A 24768-nucleotide genomic window follows, 5' to 3' on the forward strand; every position below is an offset into this window, starting at 1 on the left:
TACTGAAAATCTTGAAGGAAGTTCATAGTTGCAATTTAATTAGACATTTTAAAAAATCCATCTTTAATGATAGGTCTTAAGTCTAGAGATGTTCAGAATGATCTCTAAAAAAGACACTCCCTGGGATCTTCTGTATGAAGCAAAAAAAAGTAACTGGTAAAAATATAGTATAATCTTACAAGGAGGGAAAAAATCATGGTTTGATTGATACATTTTTCAGAGGCAACCTCCTCGAGGCGCACTGTTTTCTGTCTTTAATCCTGGCCACAGCAAAATCTGTGTGCCTTCTGTGTCTAGAGCATGGTGCATTGGAGCCTTTTGCTGACAAGGCCTTCTGCTAAGACAAGGATTTCTTGTGTCATTGCCTGCTGTGCCTCTCATGGGATCATGTCCTACACTTTACACATATCAAAAGAGGTTTGTATTACCATGAGCTTTGCCAGAGTTACCATTCTTTTCACATGAAAATATGCAAGATCAAACTCCACACCAAATCATTAGCATGGAAACTGCTGCCACTCCAGGAGTCAGTATCTCTACATTTATTTCCTCAAGAGTAATAAGAAAACTGTCAGTGTTACAAGAACAAAGATCTTGCTTGGATTCTGAAATGTTTTAAAATGAAGCTTTTAGTATGAACTCATTACTCAGATAAGAAGAGAGATTATTTAAAATTTACTGGGTAAGAAGATATCAGGTAAACTTTGAAATCTTTATATAAGAGCACATAGATCCCTCTTACAACTATTTCATGTAGATAAATACAGCCTCATTTTATAAGAAGCATTTAAGAAGTAAGTTAATAAAACATCTTATTTGAAAAGAAAGATTATTTTAACAGCCTTACTTACAATGGTAATATAACTGGATGATTAATGTTTACTGAAACATTTAATTTAACATAAGAAAGAAACCTCTACGACTGATCTCAATTTGAAGACATTCGCATTCAGGGAAATAGTAGTGACTTGTCATTATTTTTACTAATTTACAGGAACTTTGTGATCTTTATGCCCATACAAATTCAATAGAAAAAGCATAGGTCTGTGTTCTACATACAATTGCACCAAATTCACAGTCTATGGAATAGAAGCTACTTTGAAAGTGCAAAAAAATTTACAAAAGTAAGGTCAGATAATAAAGCTTGTAAAGGAGATCATAATGATGTTATCCTTGGTGAGGTTTGAAAACCAAAGTAAATCTTTTTAGATTATAGTAAAAGATTAAATGCCTGAAAGACATCATTGATTAATTTTATTCAGAACTTTCTATCCTTGACTTTACACTTTCATAAAAATTATTGATTTAAACTCAACTAAGCAATACTAGGACAGAAGAGAGCAATCCAGACTTTCAATTTGGGATCATATTCTGCATGCTCTTATTCCATGTAAGGAGATTTGTTGAGAGCTGTTCATCATCCACCTAAGGACCACAGAGTCAGAAATTCTATCCTAAAACACTTTAGTTAATCTTAAGAATGCTCAACGTGGCTTGAAAATCTTACACATTCATAACTCCAAGGTTATGCTATTAACTGGTCTAGAGCTTTATTATTATGTTTTAATGTCACAAACCAGATATGAAGATCGATTCCCCTGCCATGACTGTCAGCTATGCTGACATACAGCAGCATAGCTGCTGTGCTTCCTGCAGCCCACAAAGTGATTTCTTCAAAAATGGCTCACGCCATTATCATAACACATTTATCCTTTAAAAACTTTCTTTTCTGCTGCCTTATTTCATACCAAGAGGGTTACAAATGCTGGCTCATAGTTAATCCTTAACAAGTCTTCTCTGTATCCAAGACTCACAAAACGTTAAAAATGGCCACGAGACCCCCTCAAAGTTCATGATTTTTGGTGTTGAAAAGGAGCCCTAGACCCAACTATAGCCTCAGTATAGGAGGCTCTGAAGTAAAAGGAAAGATTGTGGATAAATAAAAAGCAGGCCTACAGTTACACATGAGAGCTATTGGCCGTGTGAATGAATGACCTGAGAAAAAACAAAATTTCCCCAACCCTAATCTCCATGTAGCTTTCTTAATCTCACACTGCTAATCACTTTTATGACCAGAATATTGCTATAGTTTACACTATTCTGCCTTTATTTATTTTTCCACAAAGTCAAGATGAGGCTTTTCTTAGTGAAGCTCAGATCTCACTAGAGGATCAGAGAGAATCACATCAGCTCAAGGATGGCTCAAGTTTCCACTTTTCCCTGAAGGCCCTGTGAGTAGAGGCTACTTCACTTTAGGAATGGAGCATTGAATATTCATTAGCAGCACTTCTCCACTGGTGATAAAGCAAGGCTGGGGATTGAGTTTGAGGGCTGGATCACTGCCCATTCACACCCCTTAAATGTAGGGTCATGTTCTGGCATGGTCTTGGCCATGACACCAGGAACACTTCACATTTCTGTAACTGTGTGTAACCCCAGGGTGAAACACACACATCCATGAGCTTTTCATCAGGTGCTTTTAAATGCGCTTCTGTTTTTCCTCTCGTGCTTCATATTTAGTTAATGGTTAAATGTTTTGTTTGCAATAATCTACATAAAACACGAAATTAATCAAAACTTCCTTGATATGGCCCTAAGTGATGAAAACACATAATTCAAATTCTCATCTTTAAGTTCCTTTTAGCAAAAATGGTATAATTTCACACTTAGACTCTGGCTTTAATAAGGGGTTTCTTTGCTAAACACGAGGTAGAAAAAGAGCTTTTGTTTAAACACGCATCTTGTGCCACACCTTTTGCAACAAAGGTGTGAGGTCACAGTAAAATTTACAGAAATAAACTGGGGATATGTCCAGAATAGTCACTAATAATAGTGTGTGTGCACCTACAGAAAAATAAAACAAAAAAATCCAGAATATGCAGATCTTCAAGATTGTATTGGCATCTGGCCATCTAATCAGAAAAGGAGGGATGGAGTGGTTATTTCTGGTATCCTAATTAAGAGGTAAAACCCATTCACATCTTCAGAACTTATTCTGTGGCCGTGATGTCAGGAAAAGTGGTTGTCCACTCCAAATGAAATATATTTAATATATTGTCTCATAAAATGACTCGATTTCAAGTGCCACAACTTCCATATTTAACTTCCAATTGTCTTTCTTCAAAAATGTTTAGAACCATGGAAAGGTCTACTTAATGCTTGCATGTCTTGTCATATTTTTCATCTAATTATCTTACACAAGTGCTGCCTTAAGATTTTACATCCAATGGGGAAAAAAAATAAAGAGTCATTGGGTTCCAGCTTGCAGTAGACCGGTTGCAGCAAAACTACACAATTAAGGTTTTAATTCTGATCAGCCTCTAAGTCTGTGTAGTGACAGCTGAAGTTAAGTGAAAAAATCTGTTTCAATTTGCCACACTGCATGGAAATGTGAAACAACTCAACACCTACTGCCATCTCTACAAGCTTTTACTGTACTAATAGTTTCAATAATCCTCATTCCTTCTGGTTATCCTTGTAATATTGAAAAGGAAATCACATTTATCTTCATTTGAAAATAGAGTTCTTTCATTTTTTTGGTGAAAATTTTTTCAACACACAAATCAATGTGAAATACAAAAGGACTTTGAGTAGGGGTTTCTCATTTGGTGTTAACACGACAATTTTCTAACACTTGTGAAATATCATGAGAGACTTTAATGGTCTTTAGTGAGAACATGAGATTTTCAAGATTGATAACTCTGTATGTTCACAAACTTGTAAAGTGAAAGATATATTTTATATCTCCATAAAGCAATTCTAGTTCATACCTGTATTTATAAATAAGCACTTAATTATTAAAAGCAGAAGAGTGGTTACAATTTGACAGGTTTTTCACTTATAGGATTGTTAAACCAATTCTCAAGTTATAGTGTGTATAGTATGACTATCCCACACTCCAAATATTTTAATACAAATAAAAGCCTTGGCTCCTACAAAATCTCCCGTGCAAATTTCCTTTTATAGCACACACGCCAAATGTTCTGCAGTCTGGCAAAGGCTATTGCTGTCACTGCTGTGATTGTTCTGGGCAGCTGTGAATTTCGTCAGGTTAGAATCATGAATATGCAAAATAAGGGTGAAATTTGGCCAATTTTTCTCAGCTCATTTTCTATGTTTTCTGTATGCCAACTAAGATTGAAAGAAAAAAAAAAAAGGAAAAAACCAAACAAAAATAAAAAAAATTCATTGCATTTTGAAAGGCAGATGGGATTGATCAGAAGTTCCTTGGGGAGTTGTATCACCCTCCTCCAAGCCTCACTTATGACACTTCTCTGTAGCATAACAATTTTTGTACAGAGGCCATGATATCTAGACTTAAAGGATTTCCTTTAGAAAGGCATTCAACCTGGACTTTAAAATTCCTAGTTGTCCTAAGAGTTCATTATCACTACTACTAAATCAGAATTAAAAAAAAGAAAAAAAAAAAAGCAGAATAATCTAAGAAACTTCCAACTGTTTGATTTGCTTATGTCTTTGACTGCTAGGATAGAAGCCTCTGCAGTCAGGAATCTCCTTTTCTTTCAGAAATTCAGTCTATGATCACGGCAACTTTTGCCAGATCCTTTACATCACCAAAATAATTTTGACATGATAAAAGGATTACATACATGCAAATTGAACTACAATGGGGAGGAAAAAAAAATTGAGAGGAAATTCAACTGTTTACAACAAATTGCAAGCTGGAGAACTCAGTAAAGACCACTAAAGTCACTAGGAACTATGTTTGAATTTGCCCTAAGACTATGTTTGACAGCAAAAAAATGAAAGAATGAATGCAATCATCCAGAAATGAACCTAGTGATTCATATATGCATTTATGCTCACATCATAACATCATAAAGCTTTCAGTATGTTACATACAGTCCTGCTAGGCTGAACTCCCTGAGACATACAACAGGGAGATAGTGATGGAGGGATGATATTATATACCATATCAACAGTCCCTTTAGTTTGGTACTTGGCATTCAACAAGATTCAGAAGCTGTTCAAGCATATGGAAATTTCAATACTCAAGCATATGGAAATTTCAATACTAAATATAGAAATAAAATGCATAAAGAGATGTTTCTGTCTTACTCTAAAATATTTATTCCCTCCATTAGTCAGGATTATGCAGAAGTTCTGTAGATTGTTATCTGATTTCAAATACCTTGCTATATAAGTGTTTTATAAATCCTTTTATATCAGTGTCTTATGATAATGAGTTTCACAGAATATAAAAGATGTGGGGAAAATTTGATACTTGCTAGGCTTCTTTATCATTTTCTGTTATTTTATATGTTGCAAAAGGAAAAAATATGAACAAATAATTTATTCTAATTACAAAAAAAGTTTTTGTTGACCTTCAGTAGTTCTTTTGCCTTTTTTTTTGAAATCTGAAACATTTTAAAGTATCATTGCTCAGATATCTTCCTATATTTCTGCTTATTTGTGTGACATTTTCCAGACAGACATGACTATTTCTGATTTTTATTTAGAAGACAGAAATAGACATGGGGAGATCAGAGCTGAAAATGTTGTGCAATGCCTATGGTTCATTGTGGGTTTTAAAATGACCAGCTGCAATCCAAGCTGTTATTAGGCTGGATGGGAAGAAGAAAATACCCATGCCATAGAAAAATTGTGTTCAACTGGATTTTACAAGATTGAACTTCCTGATAAACTATAACAAGATGTTTGCTGAGTTTACTCTTTTACTTATACATTGCTCTAAACTTGTCAATGTGGAATTTCATCTTTGTCATAGAAGCTGATTGATTAAATATTTCTTTCTTAAATTGTTCTTTGGCATTTCCATTTTTAGATATGTTAGATCACATTATTTCAACAGTGTATTTTTGCAATCTTTCAGTATATTTTTGTAAGTACTTAATTACTATTATAAAGATAAAAGTCTTTATTATATTGGACTTTCAAGCACCTTCTTACTGTGAGGAAGAACATCTCATGACCTGAGATGTGGGACTAAATTTTACAAAAATGGAGGATTATTTTCTGCACTGTTTCACTTTGATACAAAACATCCTGTGTTTCAGATCTTTGAAGATAAAACAAGCTTGGTTCTTCCCAGTCTCACAGGAGTGTTAGATAATTTGATCAATAGACCCAAAAAGACCCGGATCTAGCAACATAAGTGTAATTGGAAAAAAAATAATGCTAAGTTGTACATTTCGAACCTATGCATTTATCTTCTTCAAAAAAATTATTATTTTAAACCAATTGCTAAACTATGCTGGAATTTTAATATTTACCATGTATCTGTTTAAATTTCAGACATTTACAGACTAGATTAAATTTTATTTTAAGAGTTTGTTTGGCTACATTATTTATAATCACCTCTCCTGACTTACTTCAGTCAAGTTCTCTAGCACCACAGTGAAAGTCAGTCATTTTGCTGTGGCTTTTGACTTTATAAAAGTACAAAGTGTGTGTGGGTCTAGAACAGTTCATTCAATTTAAATCAACTATATAACTTTGGAAATATATCTTGGTGCTACCTGCATCTTTTGTAAAATAATGACTTCTGTAGTTCCTCACTCCATCATTAATTCATTATTAATTCTCTAAATGAAGCATGGATAGAAGACTATCACTGTTTTATTCTACATATACTCACAACTCATGAAAGAAGTTTTTTAATTCCAGGGATTTACTATACAGTACCTGATTCAATTTTTCTGAGCTCTGAGAGGATCTAACCTCTATTACTTTCCACAGATTCATTATCACAGCAATCTCTCCAACATGCATTTTACTAAGACTAATGAAAAGAAACCACAGTTTGTTTGTAATACACCTTTAGCCTTTCCTACATTACTTCCATGCCTGCAATTGTATACTTTTTAAAAACTAAGTTTTAGAGATGTTTTGTCTCCTCTAGTTTTATTTTGTAGGTTGGGTTTATTTTATTTTCATTTCTTATGAACCACTGGATGGAAAATAATTTTAACACTCACTACATGGATATTTTCTGTGTGACTTGTTTTACTGTACTAAGCTTGTCATCCCTGGTTCACTTACAGTAAGATTAAAATGTCTGTATGAAAGTCAAAAGCATTTTTGTTTCCCATGTTTACTTTTACTACTCATTTTAAAATATCCTTTCTTCTGTCACATTGCATTTTAGGTTCTATTCATTTTCTAAATATCCTGAAATAAATTCCTGAAGTACTGTTTATTACTGAGTCTTACATACTTACCACCTTAACTATTTTATGAATTATATCAAAACAGAAATCAAGAGGTTCTCTAAATCTTTTTCTGACTGGAAAATATTTGTTACCATGACTTTATCTACTCTTCACATATAATAAAACATATTCTTTTTAATACAGTTGATGGTAAAATATAAAGATTCTTCTTTTGTTCACCTTCTATAATGTAGACACACTCTCTGTCTGGAGGATACTTGTTGGGGTAATTTGGAGAAGTGAAGATGCCTCCTTCTGCATATTTTGTCCAAGTTCCACACTGCACAGGTCTCTGTCCTTCGGAAACAGTTTGCTTTTCTGTGAAATGATGACATTAAGCATTATATAATTAGCCCAAAAATTATCATGTCCAAATGACACTAAGAACTCTCTAACAGGATAAATACAGTAGCCCCTTTTCTGTCAGTGGCCTCAAACTTTTATCTGTTGAGACTATGATAATTGATCTAGGGGAAAAGAAGGCTGTTTTTTACAGGGACAGACATATAATTCTTACTCAAAATATGTTTTTTCAAAGAAGAGGAGAGGTTTGAATGTCTAGGGGAAAATAAATTTGCACCTTCTTTAAAATAATAACCGTCCATGGAAAGCACATGCTTGAGAATTGGAAGGCATGAATTTCCCACTCATATATCTCAAAAAGCTCAAGCATGTGCTCTATCAGCAAGCTTCATGCCATAATACAGGAATATATCAGCCAAAAAATCAAGGAAATAACCCAGAAAACTATGATCATATATAAAAGTTGTTTTAAATCTGCAGCATATTTAGTCTATATTCACTGGACAGAGGTAGACAGGGGAATTCCTGGAATCTGGTTCATAGATTATTTTTATCTCACTGTTTGCTGTAAAATTAATAAATAGCTCTGAGGCCAGGAATCACAGCCCAGAACTTTCCTTCTCCTAAGTGAATCCTCAGAAAGCAAGAGTCTTTCTTGTCTGCTTTCTTCCTAGCCCTGAATCTCTTGCATTTCCTTCTGCTCTCTGGCAGGGAGACTGGAGTCAAAGGTTTGGGCCAGCTCAAGCTGAAGATCAGGGATTCCTTCTTAAGCACCTTGCTTTGACAAGTAGGCTAAAATGAGATGGATTCTTCAGAAGGAAATGCATCTAGGCTGCTATTAAAAGGAAGGATAGTAGGTTCTAGACTGGTGTTGCTCTGAATGGGATATTTAATAATTAAAGAGCTGTCCCATATAACTTAAGCCCCCAGTGTGTAGAGTAAAGGTGTTTGAGGCTCCCTCTTCGGACCAATGGATGAAAACAAGCACTTTCCAAGGATGATAATAACCATCTGAGATCTGACTTATACTATATATTTCCTTATATACTATGTATTTTCTTTACATTTCTTTTTCACCCTGGTCCAGGCAGAGTACGACATGGAGCCTAATTTCCTGCAATGAATCCCTGCCTGCAGGGACTGTGCATTCAGACACAGGTTCAGAAGTTTTCAGAAGCACAGAATGCACTGTGCTTAGCAGCATTCCCTGCTAGGCTCTCCTCACACTGAGCACCCAAGCCTTTCAAGAATCTCTTTCTCTACTCCTCCTGCACAAGTGCACCCATCTTACCAAATTTCAGCTTTTTAATTATACTTCAACAAAAAAAAAGTGTAGGTAGCTGAGCGCCCAAACTGGACTTCCCCATTTGAAAGTGGGAGTGTTTTATAGTCTTTAGTTAGAGTCAGGCTGAGCCTGATGAACACCCCTGGATTTTTGTGTGTATACAGGCATGTGAGTACCCCAAACAAATTAACAAAGGGCAGACATTGGAAGTAAATGAGCTACTAAAAGTTTCAAAAACTAAACTAAAAACTCGAATCCATATTTTGGTCTCTAATAAATTGCTCGACAAAAATGTTTGACGTTTACATACCTGTTCCTTTTTTGGTTGCCCCAGACAAATGTAGGATGATTAGACTTGCTACAACTGAAAGAGAAATATGCATTACATATCACAGAGTGGTAGTTTCTGCAGGCAAATGACTTGTACTCATATATCTCACAAGAATACAAATGAAATAACATTGCTGTAAAGAAAAAGTTTCATTTTTACTTGCATCTTTTAATTGCATATATTGTATAAGCAAGTTTCTTCATGGCATGTTCTTGTAAGTACTAATCTTTGCAAATGTATGCATTTAAAGAGGACATCTTTTGGGCTTAAAATAAAATCCACAGGCACTGATGTTCTCATCATTTTCCCTTTTTCTTTAATATTAGAGAAAAACATTTTTATACCAATACCTATTTATATAATATTAGTTCATGTCAGTAATAGGAAAGAGTCTGCTTTTAACAGAGGGAGACTAAATTTCAGTGCCACTATATGTACTAATGTCTCTCACTATGGCATAATAAAATTTGAAAATTAGTACTGGGAGTAGGAAAGAAGTGAGAGGTTGGGTTCTTCACATCCATCAAAGCATTTGAAAATCTCTAGTGAGGTAAATTATTGTGTGTGCTTAACAATCTCATTAATCTATTTTGACTTGTAGAGAGGGTGTGTTGCTTTTTTGCTGCAGTGAATCTGCAGCCCACTTTACAAACACGTATCTGCTGTCTCCAGCTGTGATAGGACAACTATGCCTCTTGGAAACAGATGCAACTTTTCTGAAATGGACTTTGACCTGGAGATAATGACCGGGTTTCTGGGAATTTCCAAATATAACAGTTTGACTAGAAAAGGCTAAGAGGCAAACCCTTAGTAGAGTCATAATGAGACTGATTTGGAAGATCAAAGTGACTAGCTAGCTACCTGATGAAGAAATCACACACTGATTTTCTTGTCATCATTAATATCTTCTTTGGCTGTCAGAGAAAGTGGAACACCAAGTGCAGAAGAGAGCAGATCCATCAGTTCTTGGAGTGCTTAGGGCTTTGCCCCGGCTAGTTTGGCATTAGGCCCAAACACAGTGCCCAGGCTGCACTGACCTCAAGGTGGAAATGAAGTTGCATGGTTATTCAGAGCATTTTGGATCAGTCAGCTACCATTTTGTTGATGACTATGACGAGGAACTGATGAATTAATAAAAGTAATTGAATAGCATACTTTCTTCTTATTTTCCCTTAGAGACACTAAAAGCCACCATGGGCTAGTAACTGTGATCCAAGATGGTGCTTTCAACATTTTCACCTTTTCTATCACAATTTATGTGATAAATAATTTTCACTCCAAAGGAAGCCATTCTCCATATTTCCAGTATTCTGATGGCATTGAGATCCTTATTTCTATGTCTCTGACCTTTCCCATGTGACAGAGGGTTTGAGGCATAGATGATGGCTGCTCTATTAAGCAGGGTAAGATTGAAATTCTGGGAAAATGAAGGCTTGGCAGCAAATTCACTATTTTTTGGTCAGGCTCACAGCCCCTAGAGACAGATGTTGGCAGCACTGATGGTTAAAACTCTTGTGTATCATGAGCATTCAGTGAGAACACTACACCTTCTGCTTGGATCTCAGTGTTACCTAGCTGTTCATGCCCTCACTCTCCTCAGGGATGAACTCTGGAAATACATGCTAGCTGGGACTCTGCCTGCCAACTCTGTCAAAGTCTGAAGGCAAGGCAGGAGTCACCCCTTTACTGAGTTGCTCATTTCCTTTAGCTGTGTTTCATGCAGTGATCATAATGCATCTATGCTTGTAATCTTCACCACCTACACCTAATTTCTCAATAGTGTAAAGTGGATTGATGTTCAAATATGGAATCAGCTGCCAGTGCTCTGCCTGCCCATAAATTTGTGGAAGCTAGAATAGGACACACGATAACCGAACAAACTCCATGTGAGAAGTGTTTCTTTTAGGCAATTAATAGCAATGCATATCTGATTCTTACACGTTCATTTCAAACCTCTTTATCTATTATCTGTCTCCCTTCATTTTCTACACAGCAAAAAATGAAGTTCAGAGAAGTAAAGAGAGCTGGTCCAAGTCACAGATACATTATTAACAAGATGACAAAAGCCCCACATGTCTTTTCAGTTCCAGTTGTAACTGCAGGAAAAGAGGTTTCCAAACCACAGAGCTGTTTTCCTAAAGCGTAGAGCTTTACTTAAATGTCATTTTATCAGCATTTGCTAGTAATAAGCAGTCAAAATAATCTTGATAATAAAGTCTAGTAGACAAGCAGAGACTTTTAGAAACTAAGTGTTCAAGGGTCTTGGCTTTATTCTAGACATATCTATCTTACACTTGGATAGACAAAGTGAAACATTTCTCCCCTGTTAAAAAAAAAAGAAAAAGGCTCCTGTTTTAGTGTCATTAACAGCAGTGCCAAAATATGCAAGTTGCCAGAAAGTAATTAAAATTGTGGTCTTCTTGGGAAAAGCCAACACAAATACATATTATTCAAGTAGACAAGGCAGACTATTTTATTCTATGATCCCTCTGCCCAAACGCACCCATAATACCCAATTTCAGGTTTGAATTTCTCATGCCTTTTTCTTTCTCAAGCCACAGAAAAATAACAGTGCTTTTCAGAGAGGGTGAAAAAAACCCCAAGACCCCAAAGAGACCAACCATGGAATCTTCACTCACTGAAAATTGTCACTTGGGAAGTGTTGGCAGCATAGCAACAATATTGTCATTATCTCGGTTTGGGAATTATTTTAAAGAAGTTTCCACAAAATTTCGTGTTGCATTCTCACTGTCTTCCTCCTCCCCCTTTCCCTCCTAATCACGGGTGTAATTATAACCGTGCTTTCTAGTGCCACTCTGATTACGCATCTTTCCATCTTTTTTGGATCTGTACATTTTTTTCATTACAAGCTGTACATTAAGTGATTTATCTTTTGGCCAGGCTTTTAGGAGGCTGCGATTTGGCACAGACTGGCTTAGCCTGGCGAAGAGTTGTTGGACAAGCAATACCTGGTCATAGCGCTATTGTACAGGTGTGGGCGCGCAGAGAAGTGCTGGGAGGAACTGGGGCCAGTCAAGCCCCTTCAGAACAGTGGACCGTCTGTAAAACAGAGGCGGGAGAGGGAGTCCCACCTCGCACCTTGAGGCCCCTAAGGTCTTGGAAGAGTAGGTGATATATTTCGGTGTCTCCTTGCTAATCCTGGTGGATTTCAGCCGAAAGCGCCGCCCCCGCCCCGCAGCTCTCCGGGATCCGTGCCCGGTGTGGCCGCCCCCGCCCCCGCCGCGGCTCCCGGCGCTGCCCCGCGCCCCCTCACCCTCGGCGGCCGGTTCGAGCCATGGCCGGGGCCCCACGGCGGGGGCAGCTCCCTCCGCTCTCTCCCGGCGAGGCAAAAGCCACCAGACGCGTCTGCCCAGGTGAAAGCCTCCAGCCCCCGGGAGCGCGCCCCGCCGCCCGCCCCACGGCGCTGGCAGACACCGGCTCCCCTCCGGTGCACCGCAGCGTGGCGGGGGAGAGGATGCGGTGTGTGCGTGGGGGGAGTTCGCCCCCTCGCCCAGGGAGCCTGGGCGTCCCGTTACGCCAGGTGTGGAGGCAGCGGAGGGCAGGAGCCCGTGCGCGGCGGCCGAGCTCGGTCGGGGGTGGGAAGGGGGAGATTGATACTCACTGTGAAAGAAGCTGCGCCCATGGGTCATGTCTGTTCCTTACACAAGGGGCTTCGGTCTCCACTAATTCCATTTAGATACGGGAGGACTTCCAGTGGCGGGGAGAGGATGGAAGTAGGAGAAGAAGAAGAAGAAAAAATAAAGAGAAAAAAAAAGCCCGAAGCCCACACACACAGCAGAGCCGAGCAGCCTTTTCTCTCCCTCGCTCTCCCTCACCGCCTTCAAATGATCACCGCCGGCTCAATCCCATCACACCCGAGCGATCACCAGCACCGCCACGAGCGGTGCATCGCGGCGGCGGCGGGCAAGGCGGCGGCGGCGGCGGCCCGCGCATCCAGGTGCCGGCGGGCGGCGGCGGCGGAGCGAGCCGAGCCCCTAGTCACCAGTTTCATACAGAACCAAAAGCAGATCGAAGCATTTCCTGCAGGACTCCGAGCCCAGCGACTTCCAGCCCTTCGGCTTCTTTTGATGCATTGAAGAAGGGATTAATGGGTCCGTCATCAGCTCCCTGTGCTTGCTCCTCTGAAGGGGTGGGGGCGGGCGGGAGGGAACCCAAAGAGGAGGGGTGGGGTAGAGAAAGATTTACCAAATAGGGGATTTAGTCATATTTGTGTGCAATGAGAACCTTATTAGAGAAGAATTCCTTTAAAATCGAATAAATCCATTTTTGCAAAACCCTCTCCCTGCGCATAACACAGTATCAAGTGGTAGCAGCGGCAAGAGGCTGAAAACACATTGCACGGTCTGAAATCCCCTTGAGAATGGATGGAGCGAGAAAGAGATGGATGAGGATAGAGTGATGTCCCCTCACTTCTCCAGTCCAGGGCGAGAAGCAGAAGAAAACCGTGGAGACTCTTCCATTCATTCAGTGGAGGGGAAGGGGAAGGGAAAGAGGAGGGGAAGGACGGGAGGGTGGCAGTGGTGGGGAAGGAATGATTTCAAAACTGGGAAGGGAAGGGTAAGAGGAGAGGGATCGCTTCCTCTCTCCTAATCAGTTCATGGATCAGACAAAATGCTCATGAGTTCCTCCTTGACCTGCACCTGCCAAAGGGAAATTGAAAAGATTTCCCCCCTTGAGAGACGACTTCTTCCTCTACATACCCACACCCACGCACGCACAAAGACACGCGCACACACGCACAAAAGGGAGCAATAAAAGTTTATCTGCTAATCCTCCGGCCGCAGATACAATGATTACCTCTTCCAATCAGCCCAGAGACGACTGCAAAATCTCTCCCTTTCTCTCCCGCCCTCCCCCCGCGTCTAGGACTTATCTTTCTCCCCAGCTAGAACCCACCCCAAACACCCATCCTTTTGACGAGACTGCGGAGGGCTAGCGGTCAGGGCGGGAGGGAGGGGGACAGAAAATAATAGAGAAAGCATATTAATAATGAGAGTAATGAGAGGGCCTGAAACGGTTTCAATAGAAAACAAGAGGGGAGGGCGAGTGGATGAACAGAAAGGGCTGTGTCCCCCCTCGGCCTCGGGAGCCGGCCCTGCAGAGCCGCGGCAGCCGGCACCTCTGACTCCCGCAGCGCCGCGGCCCCGGCACTCCCGGGCACTCCTCGCCCGGGAGAGACGAGGACGGCAAGAAAGGACAGGGAGCGAAGCGCACGGCTGGGACGGCGGGGAGGGACGAGAAGAAGGGAAGGTTTGTGTCACAGAAGTACAGGCGGAATAGGATGGGATCCCCCGGCTCCTCTGCACCGCTGTTGCGACGGTCAGGCTGGGGAACAGCCGGCGCGGGAAAGCCGCCGACTCCCGCGGGGATGGGGGCAGAGCCAGGGGACGCGGGATACCCGCAGCCAGGGGACCTGGGACACCCGCAGCCCCTGCCCCGGACTCCCCACGCCGCAGCAGCATCTCGGAGGCGGGGTCGGCGCCGCTCCTCCTTGCCCGCACCTGATGCTCACGCCGTTTGCAACAAGAAAAGTGTGTCTGGTAGCTCAGCCGGGGCAGAGAGAGGAGGGGGGTGCTAGGAAGGAGGCTGTAAGTCAATGAAAAATGAAATGCAGCCCGGCATCCTGCTTGGCGCGGGTGCGGAGAAGCACGGCGGGGGGGTGAGCGCAGGTCGGACGGCAGCGGTGGCTGTGTGCCCGCGGCTCCGCGGAGCCGGGCTGCCCGCTGGGGCCAGACGGGTCTGTCCCGCATCCCGGGGTCTGCCGGAGGGCTGGGGGCTGTGTTAGAGTAGGCGGGAGGCCTATTGTCTTCAGGGCACTTTTTAGTGAGGGCACCTTTTAACCTTTTACCCTTGCTCCTTTTGGGACAGCATTGAGCAGCACAGCATCTGTTCTGGAAGGTGAATGACGAGGAAGCCTGGATATTTATTTATGTATTTTTTTTATTTATTTATTTATTTATTTATTTATTTATTTATTTATCCCAGTAAAAAGACGTGTTTTAATAAAAAAGCCTCAGGGTTTTTTCCCAGCCTGTGGATGGTCTGCCCATACTCTGGAATGAAGACTGCATCTGCCATCAATGCTTAGGATTGCAGGCAGTCAGCAATAACAGCGTGCCCATCAGGGCAAGGCGGAGGTGATCTTGGCTAGCAGGATTCACCCATTCAACCAGCCAGCCAGCCTGACTGAGCTCTTAAAAATCCTGCAGGGTGAGCAGGGCAGGGCGCAGGGTTTTGCTACAGGGCTGTGAGTAAGCTCCTTATAATAAGGAATATAGAAGATGTAAGACTTTGTGAAAGCATTCACGTGTTTTGTGTAATCCGTCTTGCCATTAGCAACATCAAGTTTGCAGCTGTTAATCTCAATAAACTGTCCTACTCTGCTTTCTAACCCTCTCAGCACTTTCTCTGACCTTCCTTATTCTCATCCACAATGACTTACAGAACTTTATTTGTAGAGTAATTGAAAGACACCTGATTTATCCCTAGGATAAACTTCTATACAGATGTGCAGTCTCTGATAGTTAGGGAATAGTAGAGTAACAGAAAAAGGGTTGTGTTGAAAATAGTCATACAAATGTTTATAGACAGTCAGATGTTTCTTCTGCAGGATGATGCAGACATCCATATGGCTAAGTTTCAAGTTATAGTTACTTAAAAAAAAGGTAATAGAACAAGTAGGCACAAAACAGCTGATTTTGCTGTTCTGGGAAATGTGCTGTGTCACATCATATAACAGTGAGCTTCACATTTTTCCTTTTCTGAAATAGGATGTTTCCAGTTTTAAAATTCCTAGATCTTTTATTGTCACTCATAATTTTAAGGACACCATTGCAATAGTATGGAGAAACAGAAAGTAGTACATACCAAGTGTGTTTATGCCAAAATGTAATCAGTAGCTGTCATTATGGAGGGAGACATCCACAAAATAAATGAGGCATGACCACAATGGCCACTGAGTGTTCTCATTAGCAATGAGACCTTAAGGAGATATCTCAGGATCTACATCATTGAATGCTGAAAGCTTATGCAAGTGTTTATAAGCAAGTACCCAGGGTTTGCAATTTAGAGACTGTTCAAAATTGTTTTCTGCCTCAGTAGATATCACTTCTGTAGAGAGTTTGAAATTCTGAACTTCATACAACTACTGAAATGTTCAACACCATCTTTTTTTTGGCTTTATGTCTCATTTTGTTGCAAAATCTCTTTATGTGAGTTTTGGTAAATGCTCCTCCTAGTAAACTAGTAGCTTATGCTCTTAGGTGGGCACATCTTCCATTACCCTGGAATTCTGTAGCTAAATTTTAAAAAACTTAGTGTGTATTTTTACATCCCTAATTAGCCAATTGCCAGAACCTCACATTTCTACTAGGCAGTAAATTCAAAAAGGAAGAAAAAGACTGACATTATTAAAGCATGAAATGTTTTCAAAAAATGAGAAAGCCTAACAACCATAAACAATTGTGTCAAATGGCACCTTAGTAGTGTTAGGAAATCTTTGGATTTACTTGGTAAAAGTCCTATTGATTTTTAAATGAGTTTAAGGGGTTTTTTAGGTTTTGCATTTTTCTTAGAGTAACAACATTGGCTTAGTTTATTATATCGAATGAGAACTATTTTTTAGATTAGAAATGTACTTTTATTAGTTCTATATTGGTTGTCAGCTGAATCTTGTTTTTAAAAATAAACAAGAAAAACCCAACACAATTATGGTCCTTGATTCAGTACATGCAATGCTATTCTTTGTAGTTTTAAACCATCCATTACGCTGCAATCTCTTTATATGGCACATTTTGTCGCCTCTCTCTTTCACATTCACAGCTGATTTTTTCTATTGATTTTTAGAGCAATATGTTTGAACCCAGAATATTTTACTCAGCAAGACATGGAGCACTTCCTTCCTGTTGTCTAACATCTTTAGGCCAACCTAAGACACTGATCAGCCTGAGGAAGGTTGGTTTGGCAGAAAGGAGATAACTCATTTATACACCAGTTTAAGCACCTTGAAACATTTCCAAATTGAGATTAAAAGATGAAAAAAGACAAATAAACATGAAAATATCTAACGGTTTTGTCCAAAACAGTAGTGTACAATCTCCTTTTGAGATTTATGTGAAGCACTGGATGGTTTTCTTCAAGAGATAGAAAAAAACCCTTTTGCCTCTGAACTGTGTTGTGCTGGCGTTTCAATGACAAGAAAAGAAAATAAAAATTCTGCTTTGCTGTTACTCCTTCTGTGGTTAGCCTATATGTTTGTATGTCAAAAACAGAAGTCCTGGGCAACTGGCTGTAAGTGGCCCTGTCCAGGCAGGGGGTTGGAAAAAACAATCTCTAGAAGTCCATTCCCACCTCAAACACTCCTTGATGCTTTGAGTCTGTAAACAGTGGGTGACAATGGATCATAAAGTGGGGGAACAGTTTCAGTGAGAAAAAGAAACTCCTTAATATTCAGCACAGACTTGGCTTGCTTTCAGTTGTAGTGTGTAAGAAGATAAGAAAATATATCTTGATTATTTTCTCCTTGAATCAGAGGAGTTTATTCAATCTCTGTTAAAATGGTAAGTTATTCACAGTTAAAAATTCCCTAGCATGGAGGAACCTTAAGTAAATTACTCCATACCTTTCTCAATTTAAATTCTTTCTTGTGAAAACAAAACCTGTCCAGCATTTGTCCATCCTTTCTTGGCTGCTTTGGACAGTCTTGTCTTATCCCAACTCTGCCATTGACAACTGTTCTAACTATAGTCCATTAAAAATTAGGTGAATTAATTCCTCTTTGTGTAGATAAAAGACTGAAAAGATTCAAAATAGCCACCAGTTTCTCCCACATTTTCAACAAAACTTTCCTTGAACTGGAAGAAACAGCACAGTTATGAAGTGGAGAAGGCACTGGCTTCCTTCTTTATGGAAAACAATCTATGCTTCTGAGGGTGGGAAGGAAGAGATACGAGAGTAGTATTTCTCTTCTATATGCCTTCTTTGAAAACATTTTGGATTCTATGCTGTCATGTGTAATCACAGATGCACTGCTTGCCACAATTTCTTTGTGAATGATTTTTTTTTTTTTTTTTGCTAGAATGTAGCAAATCCAAACTACAGGCTCAGTATAACACTTATACACAGTGTGACATTTGGAAACACTGAAATGAATCATCAAGCTGATCAGCACATCTACATTCATGGTTTAGTTCAGATAAAAATGTGGTTCTAAAATGAATCTCCCAATTGCCCTCACTTACCGCATTTTGGATTGCAAATTGCAGCAGACTTTGAGTGTGTGAGCTGTTTTTCTTATAGATGAAACTAAGCTGAGAGATGTGTTCCTAGAGCAGTCTGTTTTCTAACTTCTAAAGGGCATGCAGCCCCACAGGAGCAGAGTAAAACTAGTGCTAAACAAATACAGCTAAAGAGCAGGCATGGAGAGCTCAGTACCAAGCATTTCACCTTCCAGACCAGCTCCTTTTGCCCTGAATTGTGTATTAATACAGACTTATTCAGTATTGCTTTCAACAGTGCTAGCAGCTGAAACATGAAAAACTGAAATATATTCCATTCTTTTGTGATGAAGCACTTACAGAGAGGCGTAACATATACCTTCCTGTGTGACATCAGGATAATGGAACCTTTTAGTCCCTTAAAATGACATCTTTCCTCTTATCCATTTTCTGGTCATTCGCAGACTGTCTCTTGTAAGTGCAGAAGGACTTTGGGTCTTCACTCTGCCAACAAATGTGTTCCTGAATACGACACATTCAGAGCATCTTTTCTGACACAGTTTTCTTGAAAATTGAGGTGCATTTCTGTTCTGCGAACCAGACTGGGGGATGACCCTTAAATATGAGAAGAAAGCAGTTTAAACAGGAATGAAGAAAAATCTGACACTTTTCAACTTCAGTTTTTCTTAATAAGTCTTGTATTTAATAAGTGCAACTTGGATTTACATGACACTGCACAATTTCAATGGATAAAAGACTTTTCTACCGGACACTTTTATTTCTTCTCTTTTTTTCTTTTATCCTGTTTGATGAGTGTCACTCTGAAATGGAATGAATAAAAAAGTAATTTTTTGGGGTCATACAGGAATTGGCAAGGTTGCCTACTGTACTCAGTTTTCTGTCTTTATTTAAATCAGTGGTGTCCAAAATGGGGGGAAATTGAGCGTATAATACAGCCCATTATGGTGCAAAAAGAACATTTTTTCTTTTTGCACCATTAATAAACGAAACAAAACAAAACTATTTTTTTAAAAAAGTTTGTTAGCTCATCCTTATCTCATCCTTCTTAATTTCTCTTTTTGTATGCAGTTTATAAATACAATGAATTAGTACAGTAGTCAGTGCATGTATTTTATAAATAAATAAATAAACATGTCTTGGGCCACATGTTTAAAAATCTCTTACTAATAGGGGTTTGCTACCAGAAAAAGTTTGAAGAAAACTAAAGTTCTGCCAGGTATCCCCTCTGAAGCAAGTGGCAGTTACAAAAGTGCTAGCTCAGATTCCACATTTAAGACAGAGATTAATTTGTCACTTAAATTAAGGCTTTCAAGACCCTTTAATTCTACAATTTCAAGAAAAAGGGCAATTCAGAAGGTGGGGAGGGTGTTTGGGTTTGTTTGGTTAGTTGTTTGGGGTTTTTCATTTACATGTTGATGATTTTGTTTATGAATTAAACACAGACATTGCTATCTAAAAGAGCTCAAGAAATTCCATACCTGTTATTGGCAAAGTCTGGAAGAAAGCTGTTGAACAAGAAGATTAAAAAAATTTCACTTTTCCAAGTCATCTAGTAAGAATTTTGTGATTAGTACTCTCTGGCTAAAATAACTAACATCAAATAAAACCCCCCCAAAATAAGCCAAAAACCAAGAAAAAATGATAAATAATCAGTTTTCAAAGAAACAACTTTAAGAGTACATGAAACTCATGGCAAATCTTCCAAGGACTGTATTCTGAATCACCTACCACAGGTTAAGAATTTGAAGACAGAGTGGAAGATAAACCATGGGGATCTGCATAATTTAAAACTAAAACATGAAATGGCAGAAGTTAAAATTAGTTTAAAAATAGATAATTAGCTCCTTACAAATCTACTATGGTCACTACATAATAAAAAATTATCCAAAAATTACTAGTTTTATTTATCTGATTCATCTGCACTTACCTTTGTGCCATTCCATTGAAGCTTTTACTGCACTCTTTTTCCTATATCTCTGTGTAGGGTAAATAAACCCATAAACTCAATGTGGGTCCCATCTGAAAACTGTATTTAGAAATAATGTGACATACATAGGGACTGTATGAACCTCTTTTTCAGTGTAAGAATGAAGAAGAGTTCTTAAGAGAAAGTATAATTCAGTTACATAGATATTTGGATGTTTTCCTGAAATATTCTCTTTTGTACTGACAAAAGAAATTACCTCCTTAATAAGACAAAGCAGCACCATTTCTCCTACACAGTAGTGAGGGATCTTAGAAGGGTTAATTGGAAAGTTCAACTAATACTTATTTCATTTTTTTTCCAGTGGAATGCTGTAATTAAATGCATTTTTCCAGGGAATTATTAATAGGGCTCAATTTACCATTTAAGACAAATAGTCTTTTTTACACTAGGGAGACAGGGTGAGTCATATTTATTATTTAAGTGGAATACTTATAATATTGTGCCATGGAAAGAAGTGGATGAATCTTCCTGTCTTGCCAAACATTTCATCCTTGCAAGAGAGTGGCAGAGGTGGTGGCAAATCATATATTTTGGACTTAAATTAGGTTTTGCAAGATACTATGAAATTACTAATTACTGTAGACCTGGTTCAAAAAAAGCATTTATTTATAATCTCTTGTGGGAAAGGAATTTGAAAGCTGCATGCAAGTTTCTAACTTCCAAGTCAGCATCTTAGCTATATCTAGAACATGAGTTATACACATAGTGCAAGCAGCAAAGCTACCAGTAAATAAATTATGGACTCCAAACTACACTGAGCTGAAGGCAGAGAGGAAGAGTTATTTGGGAGCACTGAATTAGAAGGAGAAGCCTGGCTTGATCGGCAGCTGTAAATCAACAAAATTTCACTGAAGATGCTGGATACACATTTGTCAGTCCAAGAGAAGTCTTATTTTAAAAGACTAGCTTCTAGATTAACGCATAATTTAGACATTGATTGCATTGTCCTTTTCTTAATCTTGAGAGGGAGGACAAAGGGGAAGGTGGACAGAAGACACAAAGAGTACATAAAGTACATAAAGGCAAGTAGGTACAGTCCTAATGGAGATACTTGGATACTAATGGATACCACTGAAGACTTGTCTCAAGTAAAATTGATTCGTTACAAATACTAACAGACCTAGGAATCTGTATAGATGGGATTTTGCATTCAGGGAACTGGCATCAAAATATCCTAAATAAGGCAAAATGATTGCATTGTGCTTTAATGCATACCATAATGTTGGTATGCATTAAAGTTGCAATCTTTCCAAGAAGGTAACTAAAAATATGGAGTCCTTCTTTGACTATTATTTACATGAACAAGTTGTTACAGGTGAAAACTTTTCTGTTTCTAGTTTAAAATGCAAGTCCTGTCATTTAAGTCCTGTAACACTTTTTCATAATTAACAAAAATATGTTGAACCCAGCATTTTTAACACCATAGCTTTTTTTAAAGTCATAGCTAGGACAAAATTTAGTATCATTAAGTCAATAATGTTAAAATTACTTTCTGAATGGCCTTTCATTCACAGTGTGCATATGCAAATTTGACAGAGGTCTTCATCATTAAATGAATAATATGCTCTTGCACATGACAGTTTTTTAAATTAAAGTTCATCTTTCTCAGTGTATTCTGCATCAGCCTACTAAACTGAATAGCCTCAAGTTTAGCTACTCTATTTTAAAACTGTCAAACATTATTAGCAGAGCAGAGAAGCAGTTCAAAAAGTAATTAATTCCAGGGCTTAGAGTAAACTGCTATTTTAATTAAAAGAACACTAAATACTAATGTCCTGATTCCTTGTACTTAGAACATGAAATAAAGAAGTCTAAATCACTTACATTTAATACATTTTAAATGCAAGTTGAAATACATGAAAGGCACATCTCCTGCTCCTGCTCCTTATAAGCTGACTCAAAAAGTGAAAAGATTTTATGCCATATTTATTGGTTATGTTGTGCCATTTTTCTTATTGATTCTCTTCCAGTCTGTGCTGAGTAGGAATATCAACAGTTGCACCATAACTGCACAGTGTAGGATGCCAGACCTCAGCAGTGCAGCTGTGCTATTGCCACATATATGACCACAGAAGATGTGAGGTCTGAAACACAGAAGAGATGAGGTTCTCTTTTGAAGCCATGAAGTGCTTTCCATGCTTTGCAGATTTACAACTTCCACCTTGTGCAGACCTTAAATTATACCCAAGGAAGGCACTTTACATGTGAAGAAGCACTGTTCAGAGCACTAGAACAGGCTGCACAGAGCAGTGATGAAGTCTCCTCCACTGGAAATATTCAAATCCCTCCTGGATGTGATCCTGTGCAACGTGCTGCAGGTGAACCTGCTTTAGCAGTGGGCTTAGATCACCTTCAGAGGTCCCTTCCAACCCTCATAATTCTGTGATTCTGTGAAACAAGACTTTCATGTGGCTTGGTTTTTACTACAACTTTACAGTCTCACATCTTTGGTGTGCCTCTCTCTTCATGGAGCAGTTGAAGTCTGCAGACATGTCTACATTGTGCACAGAGCACAACGTGGCTGCTCCTAGACTAGCCCTGGTTCCCTCACTGCCTGGCAGAAATCTCCATCAGGATCATCCTCACCATGGCCTGAAGCAGCTTGAGCTACAAGGCACCCTTGAGATCAAGGTTGATTCTGTGGTTTAGGAGGCTGTCTGTACCACATGGTGGTGTCAGCATTGCCTGGGGCTAGCTCAGCTATCCCTGTACAGATGTTTGCACAATTCTGCCTCACTGCCTGTGTCTGTGGTGCTTATCTCACCTCAGAGCCAAACTGCAGTAATGCAATACTTGTCACCACAAGGACATGTGGAGAAAATTCCAGTTTGTGCAAGATGATTGACAAAGACACAGATTATATGTGTCCTTCCCTCTCCACAACACTTGGCTTCCTCTATAATTTCTTATTCAGTCGCTACTTTATGGCCAGGACCCAAGGAAACTAAAAGATCAATTCAAATTTTGGTAAGGAAGACACAGACAACAAGCTTAATCATCCAGATAAAAACAAAACAAAAAACACCCCACAAATTAAAAACCCCCACAAAACAAAACAGAAGAAACCCACCAAAAACAAAACCTAAAATTTTATCACAGATTATACCTCTAGCCTGCAAGAGCATCTGATAAAATTTAAGTAACTGATGCAAAATTTTGTCAGCCTGTGAAAGAAATGACAGAAAAATACTCCCCTTTCTTCCTAGCTACAAGGTTCAGGACTTTGATCTTTCTCTAAAACGTTTAAAGATTTGGGCAGAAAAGCTGCATCTGAAATCTGTGAAATTCGGATTCCAGGGTTTTTGGTTTTTCTTTTTCTGATTTAGACTACAGATTTAAATTAGAGGTGCTCTTGATAACTATTTATTCTAAATAATTATCAAGAGGTTGACCATGGGGCTTTGTTATATATATTTAAATTTCCTGGAAAACCCAGTGCTGGACATGAGAATACTTTTGGTGTTCTGGACACTTGAGCTACTGTTATTTGACTCCAGAAAAATTTTGTGTCAGGATTATTTTTTTGAGGTTTTTTTTGTTTGGTTTTTTGTGTGTGTGTGTGTTTTTGTTGTTGTTGTTGTTGTTTGTTTGTTTGTTTGTTTGTTTAGGGTATTTTTGTTGGGGTTTTTGTTTGGTTGGTTTTTTGGTAGCAGAAAATTTAATCTGAATTATCATGGTATTATATAAGACAATTTTTTTCACCTGCTACGGCCATATGGCACATTAATATTGGTCCGGTATTACCAACATGAGAAAAAATCCTGGAAGGAGTATCAAGTATTAAGGCTCATCTCAAATGTTTTAGCATTTTTGATTTTAGGGTTCATTCTCAGTTTCTTGTACTTTTTTAAGCTTTATCCACCTGTGTAAACTTTTTTTCTGTCAAGTATCTGATTCTGTCTTTATACTTTGTAAAAATGTCAAGAATGGTTGAATCATTTCTCAGTCTAATATAAAGAAATAAAATTCTGCTAATTAATTCTTTATCTGAAATGTTTTTAGAGGACTTTCTTTACACAGGAGAATATGAATTTAATTGAAATTTTTGATATTTCATGCATTTCATTCAATTACAATAGTAAAACTCTACACAAATTTGACCAAATTGGAAACACAGAAGGGCTGTCTTGTAGCCAGTGAAAGAGGAAGAAGGAAAAAAGTTAGATATGAAAGGACTAGCATATAACTGAAAGTAGGCTTCTTCTAGATGGTGCTATTGCTTTGCTCTTGTGTGAAAAAAATCTTTTTAGAAAGTAGATTGTGATAAATTAATTAAGATCTACATTATTTTTATACAAATGAGACACATTATTTTTATACAAATGAGAGACAGTATGATGATATAAAATAATCTCACACATAGCACTTCTATGTGTATGTTATATATACACCTAACTTCTAAGTGTATGCTA

At 38.7% G+C, this 24768-nt stretch overlaps 1 protein-coding gene across 3 annotated transcripts in view; it reads right to left on the minus strand.

Annotated features, from left to right (window-relative positions):
- The window catches only part of NETO1 (neuropilin and tolloid like 1), a gene marked incomplete at its 3' end in the record, with an annotated part of 61595 nt that extends 48670 nt beyond the window's left edge, over positions 1-12925 (minus strand). For all 3 annotated transcript variants that reach the window (XM_084204952.1, XM_084204951.1, XM_084204953.1), the window contains exons 1-3: positions 12735-12925; positions 9092-9145; positions 7374-7511 (exon numbers count right to left, since the gene is read on the minus strand). In XM_084204952.1, coding sequence (XP_084061078.1) covers positions 7374-7511; positions 9092-9145; positions 12735-12762 — 220 coding nt within the window. In that variant the 5' untranslated portion in view covers positions 12763-12925. The remainder of the gene's footprint in view (positions 1-7373; positions 7512-9091; positions 9146-12734) is intronic.
- Positions 12926-24768: the final 11843 nt, after the last annotated feature.

This window comes from Fringilla coelebs (genome assembly GCF_963513975.1).
Source record: "Fringilla coelebs genome assembly, chromosome: 1".
NCBI classification, from domain to species: domain Eukaryota; kingdom Metazoa; phylum Chordata; class Aves; order Passeriformes; family Fringillidae; genus Fringilla; species Fringilla coelebs.